Source organism: Montipora capricornis, unplaced genomic scaffold, assembly GCF_036669925.1.
Source record: "Montipora capricornis isolate CH-2021 unplaced genomic scaffold, ASM3666992v2 scaffold_458, whole genome shotgun sequence".
In the NCBI taxonomy this organism is placed as follows: Eukaryota; Metazoa; Cnidaria; class Anthozoa; order Scleractinia; family Acroporidae; genus Montipora; species Montipora capricornis.
Genome location: NW_027180193.1, coordinates 1 through 7500, shown reverse-complemented (window position 1 = coordinate 7500; position 7500 = coordinate 1). Strand labels below are relative to the sequence as shown.

At 44.0% G+C, this 7500-nt stretch overlaps 4 protein-coding genes across 4 annotated transcripts; all 4 read left to right on the top strand.

Moving 5' to 3' along the window:
• The first annotated feature begins 46 nt into the window (after positions 1 to 46).
• Positions 47 to 1666, top strand: LOC138036097 (uncharacterized). Its single transcript, XM_068882457.1, has one exon. The coding sequence runs from the start codon at positions 47 to 49 to the stop codon at positions 1664 to 1666; it is 1620 nt and encodes a 539-aa protein (XP_068738558.1).
• Positions 1667 to 1890: 224 nt separating this feature from the next.
• On the top strand, positions 1891 to 2211 carry LOC138036096 (uncharacterized). The gene has a single exon (XM_068882456.1). It carries the CDS (start codon positions 1891 to 1893, stop codon positions 2209 to 2211), a length of 321 nt encoding a protein of 106 aa, XP_068738557.1.
• Positions 2212 to 2232: 21 nt separating this feature from the next.
• Positions 2233 to 3144, top strand: LOC138036095 (uncharacterized). Its single transcript, XM_068882455.1, has one exon. The coding sequence runs from the start codon at positions 2233 to 2235 to the stop codon at positions 3142 to 3144; it is 912 nt and encodes a 303-aa protein (XP_068738556.1).
• Positions 3145 to 3378: 234 nt separating this feature from the next.
• On the top strand, positions 3379 to 4470 carry LOC138036092 (uncharacterized). The gene has a single exon (XM_068882453.1). It carries the CDS (start codon positions 3379 to 3381, stop codon positions 4468 to 4470), a length of 1092 nt encoding a protein of 363 aa, XP_068738554.1.
• The last annotated feature ends 3030 nt before the right edge of the window (positions 4471 to 7500 follow it).

Here is a 7500-nt window from a genome sequence, read left to right as displayed (position 1 = left end):
TTGGCTAGAGAAAAAGGCAAAAATTAGTGAGTCCAAGCAGCGGTGGATGCCAGAGAAGAGAGAGTGGAAGCGTTCAGATACATCTAAAGTTGACAGGCGTAAGCCAGCTGACAAATCCCAACCTGGGCTGTTTGCAGGAGCCACGGGAGAATCTTTACGCGCCAGGTGTGGAACAAAGTGCCCAATTCACCAGTCCACTAATCACACTTTGCAAGAGTGCAAACGTTTTCAGGGAATGTTGAGTAGCGAGAAGGAGAAAGTTGTCGAGGAACACAAACTATGCTTATGTTGTCTATTACCCGGTCATCGTCTGCGTAAATGTCGTAGTAAGAATAGATGCAAAGTTGAAAACTGTGACATGCGTCATCATACCCTTGTACATGAAGTCGACTTGAGATTTATTGAACGGGCAAAAGCGAAACGTGAATCAGAACAAGTGCCAGAAGTTGAGAGAAACCCAGCTCCTGTCTCCCTGGAAGGTAGAGACTCATCACCACGTCAGGCTGTGGAGCCTCTTGAGGAGTATCAACAATCAGCGTACACAAATTGTGAGATTGGTGGTCTTGCTTTGGTTGAAGTACTTCCCATAGTTGTTTTTGGAGAAACAGGAAAACAGCAGGTGATGGCATTGCGTGACTCAGGCTGTAACACAACGCTTATAGATGAAAGCTTAGCGCTCTCACTTGGGCTTCAAGGCAAAGAGGTAGATCTCGAAATTCAAGGAGTTAATGTGCAGAAGGTGTTTGCTTCCCAGCACATCAAGAAATGCCATGTCGCACGAGTCGGAAAAGAGGAAGTCAAGTACTCCTTGCGAGATGTGAAGACAATTCCTAGCCTGAATGGTCCCGATCAGAAGTTGAAGTGGTCAACAATCAAGCATGAGTATCAACATCTGAAGAACTTGGACTTGCGTGACACTGACACGGGTCCAGTGCAACTCATAATTGGAACTAACAACTCTGACTTGATTCTACCAAGACAAATTCTGAAACCCTCAGGTCAACCGGAACTTGACAGGGTACCTTATGCTGTTGAGACCCCACTTGGATGGGCGGTGACTAATTGGTTACCTGGTGAGCGAAGAGTAGCATCTCCATACAACGGGTTCAAAGTGTATGAAAGAAGTTCAGTTGAAAATGAGGAGCTGAAGCAGCTGGTCATGGCTCAGTCAGAGATAGAAACCTTGGGCGTGGTCAAGCTAGCTGATCCAACCCGTTCGATTGAGGACAAGCGAGCATTGTCACTGATGGGAAAGACAACCTTTAAGAGTGTGAATGAAGATGCGTATGTGTCAGGTCTACTGTGGAGAGATGAGGAACCATCTCTGCCCAACAATTACGGAATGGCAAAGAAGAGGCTACAATCCCTAGAGAAGAAGTTTGAGAGCTGTCCCGAGATCAGAGAGAGATATGCAAAGTCAATCCAGGATGACGTTGAGAAGGGCTATGTGAAGAAACTGAGTGAAGGGGAAGTACGGTGCGATAGTAAAGTGACTTGGTACTTACCACACAGATTTGTCATTAATTCCAAAAAACCTGATCGCCTCAGAAGAGTCTACGATGCATCAGCAAAATTCATGGGACAAAGTTTGAACGATAAGATCTACACAGGACCAGATCTTCTGTCCTCTTTTGCGAAGGAAGAATTGCAGTGGCCGCTGATGTGAAAGAAATGTACCATATGCTGCGTCTCCCTGATCGTGATAAGCCAGCATTGAAATTCTTATGGAGAGACTCTCTGATAGAAGAACCAAGCGTGTACCAGTTCGAGAGAACAGTGTTTGGAGAAGTGTCTGCGCCATCCAGAGCGAACTACACTATGAGGTGAAATGCTGATGAGAATGGGGAAGATTTACCTTTGGGTGTGAAAGCCGTCTACCAGCACTTTTACATGGATGATGGTCTACCGTCAACAGATTCTTGCGAGGAAGCTATTGAAATGAGGAAGCAGATGACAGAGTTGCTGCGTCGTGGAGGTTTCCGCCTAGACAAAAGGCTGACAAATGACCCAGACGTCTTGGCAACCATCCTGGAGCAGGATAGATCTCCACGATTCCTCGAACTGAGTGAAGATAAGTTACCAACAGACAGAACTTTGGGCGTCATTTGGGATGCCCAAGAAGATATGCTCCAGTTTACCGGACTGAAGGATGATCCAGGTACGACGAAGAGGAAGATCTTGGGTCAAGCATTCTCTGTTTGGGATCCGTGAGGACTTCTCCTCCCAGTCTCAATGAGAAGTAAAATCATCCTGCAGAATCTAAATCGTATGAAGTACGGATGGGATGACGAGTTGAAAGAAGCTGATCTTCGAGAGTGGCGTGAATGGCGCAAGGAAGCAGAAAAGCTTGATGAAGTGAGAATTCCGAGAGCTCTTATCCAAGAACAGAAACCTGTACGAGAGACTGCACTTCATGTGTTTTGCGACGCTAGCCAGAATGCTTATGGCGCGTGTGCCTACCTAAGACGAGCATTTATAGATGACACAGTAGAGTGTAGTCTTATAGCGGGAAAAGGCCGTGTTGCTCCATTAAAGTCACAGTCTATCTGCCGATTGGAGCTCATGGGAGCTTTAGTTGCTGTGCGGTTAATTCAAACACTGGTAGAAGAAATGGTTACAAAGATAGAGAAGATAACTTTCTGGAGTGACTCTACCACAGTCCTACATTGGATCCGCCAGACGAGCTCCACTTACAAAGCATTCGTCGGTAACCGGGTGTCTGAGATTCACACAATCATGAGCAGTCTGGAGGCCACACTAGGAGCGGGCGCTGTGAGTTGGAGATATGTGCCGACAGAGGCTAACCCTGCAGTTAACATCACCCGGGGACTATGTCCTACGGAACTTGGCGTGAGCATTCGCTATATTAGTGGACCCAAGTTCCTGTATGAATCACCAGAGCTCTGGCCAGAAAATAAAGTCAAAGCGCCTTGCGAGAACGATGACATCAAAGAAAAGAAGAAGGAAAGATGGGCTGGAGCATCTCAGGAAAACAAGGTCCTGTTAGGGTGGAAGAAGTATTCGTCACTGACCAAACTAAGAAGAGTTACAGCTTATGTGATGCGATTTGCAAACAATGTAAGACCTAAGAAGGAAGTACGTCTACTGGGAGCACTTACGTCGAACGAATTGAGAGCTGCTTAGAATCATCTTGTGAAGAGGGCGCAAGTTGAATCATTCGGCGAGGAGATACAGATTCTGAAGATAGGTGAGGAGATCCACAGCAAGAGTAGAATTAAATCTCTTGACCTAAGGTTGGAAGATGGGTTCTTGGTTGTCGGTGGAAGGCTGCAGAGGGCACAATGCCTACCTTACAGAACACGACATCCCAAAATAATTGACTCGCGCCATGAACTTGCACCGCTGATCGTCGAAGAAATGCATCGTATCTACTACCACCCGCCAACTGAGCACCTGCATAATCAAATTCGGCAGGAGTATTGGATCATCCATGGTCGCCAGGTAGTGCGAAACGCGAAATTCAAGTGCAACTACTGTTATCGCCAGACAGTAAAGCCTCAAGAGCAGCAAATGGGTAGTCTACCAGAGTGCCGACTTGAGCCAGGAATGGTGTTCAGGAACACTGGAGTTGACTTTTTTGGACCTATGTTAGTAAAGGAAAGACGCAGTGAAGTTAAAGTATACGGGTGCTTGTTCACTTGCATGAGTACTAGAGCGTGCCACCTTGAACTTGTGGATGATCTTTCAACAGATCATTTCATCATGGCATTGAAAAGGTTCATTGCGCGACGTGGACGACCGCAGAGCATCCACAGCGATAATGGAACGAACTTTGTTGGTGCAAATAATGAGTTGCGGAAATGCATCAAACAATTGGATGAAGAGAGGATACAAAACTTCTGTGCTCCTAAGGAAATCGAGTGGAAATTTCAGCCGCCAAGTGCCCCGCACTTTGGAGGTGCATGGGAGAGACGAGCACAGTGCACCAAGAAGACGCTGAAGGCAATTCTGGCGGACAGGGCTGTTTCCAAAGAAGTGCTGAGAACCGCACTAGTCGAAGCAGAAGGAATGCTAAACAGTCGACCGATTACTCATGTGTCCAATGATGCAGGGGACATTGAAGCGTTAACCCCAAACCATTTCTTGCTGTTGCGGGCAAATCCGAGCTATGAAGATGCGGAAGTTAGTGACAGAGAGATTAATTCGACAAAGATGTGGCGACAGTCCCAAGCGCTAACTAATTTCTTCTGGAGACGTTTTACCAAAGAGTACCTTTCTAGCCTGACAGAAAGGAAGAAGTGGAAAGAGAAGAAACAGAACCTCAAAGAAGGAGATGTTGTCCTAGTTGCTGAGCCAAATCAGCCGCGAGGTGTATGGCCATTGGGCAGAATCGTGTCCACTCATCCTGGGCAGGATGGGTTAGTTCGAGCTCTTACAGTACGAACTCAGTTCGGAGAGTATAAAAGGCCAATCACAAAACTTTGCTTAGTACAGGAGGCGGAAGAGTAGAACTTAAAATCGTCTCGACAAACATTGTGTCTCGACTAGGAGCGGGGAGGTGCCTCCTGCTTCCTGAACTTTCATTTCCGGTCGCGTTGCTATGATATCAATGACGTCAGCCCGTTGCTAGGGACCTTGCCCGCACGTGTAAAGGAGATGAGTTGAGTTTTTGTAAAAAATATGCGTGAGAAAGCGATGTTGTTGAACGTTCTGAATGTGAAATCGGAGAATAAAGTTGTACAAAACGAACCAGCAGAGTTTTATCGTCGCCCAGCAGCAACAAAAACCTTTTATTGTCTTCAACAGTATTCGGTCACGTGACCAGGTACCATATTGGTTTACGGAATGTACGAAAAACTCCCAAACTGGCTAAAGGAATCTTTCCCTTTTGACGTCAACGTGAATGCACACTTAGGATTTAGCCATATTACAGCTATGTTTTCCTCTGCGGGATATTTCACTCGAAGTTCCCGGATTCGTGATTTTATACTAGTAGTGGAGTATTTGTTTTGATGTTTTACACACCGGTCAGTGACAAATTTGCACCTTGCATACGATCATGCAATTTAGAAATTCTGAGCGCTTTCGTGTGGATAAAACTTGCTACTTGGTAGTTGTTTGGTGAATATGACATTTTTATTCACCAGGACACATGAATAAGCTGTATGCAAAGTAGTTCTTTTCTTTAGAACATGTACGAATTGATCGAGTTGATTACAATTTTCAGTTACGCATGTGAACTTTTTGTGCGATGTCTGAATACTGAAAATACGCCTGTGCGGCATCGATAAAGGAAAAGCTAATAAATAACTTGCAAATTTGCGGCATTTTTAGAATCGCTATTTCTAAAGGTCAAAACGCCCGCAGGTGAGCACTTTAGACTGTTTACGATGAAAATGTCATAAATAAACCAAAATGAATCGTTGTTTACGACCGGAAGATTTTGAGTTTTTCCATGGTTTGTATTCCCAGTTCGGAATAGCATCAGGAATAGTGTGATTCTCATCAGATTTAGCAGAGATATGACTCAGCAAAAATGACTCCGCCTCTTTCCCGTGACAGGCCCTTGGATGGCAATGGATCAAACATCAACCAAATGACAACAATTCGCACTTAGGGTCCGGACGCTCTGCACTGACAAAATTTGTTTATCCCTTCCAAAAATCTCGACAAAATTTGTCTCTGCCAAATTTTCAATTTGTCAAACGTGGGCGCACTGAGACACAGCAAAATATTTGTTAACCACAAGTGTCAATCACACGAAAATAAACACCATCGCTTGCGCTTTGTTATCCGGAAAGGTTACATGAGATCTCAGGAGTCATGGGCTTATGGTGATTTTTATCCGCTTTGATCGAATATGTTCCCTCGGCATATTATTGCTTGCATTCTATTTTTTTTCTTCCTCGAATTCGTTCAACTCCAGCAGAGGCAGTTGCTACTTCTATTATGCCAGTGAAGGCTTCACCTTGTTTGACTGCAACTGGTTCTAGAGTACCACAACAGATTTGTCCGTAGAAGGACGACTGAAATACTCCGACTAAAAATAGAGATCAATTTTTTCCGTCAAATCATGGCGTGTTGATTAACAAATCTGTCAGATTTCACGCCTGACAAAAATTTGTCCTGCTCCGAGGCAGGACGACGGCGTCTTTGAAGTTTGGTAAACCTTGACAAAATTTGGTAGATCTAAAAATCACCGGGCGCACTTGTCTCAGGGAACTGGTGACAGATTTTTTCGCAAAATAAACAAAATTTGCCCAGTGCGTCCGGGGCCTTAGCTAGTCAAATTTATCCAAATGATGCTACAAACTACTTTGGAAACTAACAGGTCTTAAATGCCAAATTATCATTTGTTTCATTCACAAAAAAGGCGCGGATGCTGAAAAGGATGTGAAGTGCAAATAGTAGCATTTGAGCAGAAGACGGGAAAGTAGACATTGAACACCGAACAATTATTTCACACAAATTATCCGCTCAAAAGAATCAACGGGATCGTCAAGGTCAGAATCCTCACTAAAACTAAAGATATTTTTTTTGGTATGATATAACACCAGATATGGCTCTTTTGTACAAACATTTTGATGACATAAATCATCCGCATGACGCAATTCTAAAAAAAATCGAGGGAGTACGCAAAGTCAAAACCCTCATTAAAATTAAAAGCTTTTTATTGCTAAAGGACGTATTAAAGCGTGACGGGGTACTCAAAACTGGTACACTGTATAGAGAACGGTCCGGCGGGGCTGAGGCTCACATCAAATAGGCAGCGGTAGAAGGAGCTGGAACAGAGAGAAAAGGGCAAAGCGCCATGGGAGGAGAGGGAGGAGGGATTGAATTGTCCCAAAACATTTGCTTTAATAGACCTTTTCGGCTTGTACATTTTTGTTTTCCCAATACAGATCATGTGATAATACTCAGGAGGCTTGGTCCTTTGTTTTGTTGATTAAAAAGAGTGTATGCAGGCATATTCATGCTTGCTTGCCCTCACGTGGGCAAAGAACGGTTAGCTTTTTTTTTAATTCTTTCTTTTTACCATTTACGGTAATAGAACTGACAGGTTGAAATCGGTGATTGGAACTAATGAATAAAACCTTAGCGCTATTCTAAGACTTGTTTTTGTAAATTGATGCTCCATCTGGTCAGCTTTCTGTTTTCTAAATCAGAGGCTGCGGTGCGCTTGTCCCATTGGTTTTTGTATCATGTAATTGTTATGTGGTGTCCAAGCTCGTTTTGAGGTGCTCAAAAAGTGCCAAACCCACTCAGACGTAGACTGGTTTAGTTATTAGTAAGTCAATTTTATTCGTTCTGAACTAGAAGCAGTGCAAGCCATTCCGCTCAGTGTGAACTTACAGATAATTTCCTGTGATCTGCAGATAGCTGTAAAGAAATTTTTATACTTTTAAGTTAACCTGTCAAGACATGACAATTGTGAAAAGCCGTATGCTGAATAACCAGCTTGAGCGTCGTTTTTAAAGCTATTCCAAGCGCATAGTTTTCGTGGTAGTCACCAGTATTACTTTGACTTGAAGAAAACTC

Coding starts and splice junctions, on each gene's coding strand:
- LOC138036092 (XM_068882453.1), top strand. CDS start 3,379: ATGCATCGTATCTACTACCACCCGCCAACTGAGCACCTGCATAATCAA.
- LOC138036097 (XM_068882457.1), top strand. CDS start 47: ATGCCAGAGAAGAGAGAGTGGAAGCGTTCAGATACATCTAAAGTTGAC.
- LOC138036096 (XM_068882456.1), top strand. CDS start 1,891: ATGGATGATGGTCTACCGTCAACAGATTCTTGCGAGGAAGCTATTGAA.
- LOC138036095 (XM_068882455.1), top strand. CDS start 2,233: ATGAGAAGTAAAATCATCCTGCAGAATCTAAATCGTATGAAGTACGGA.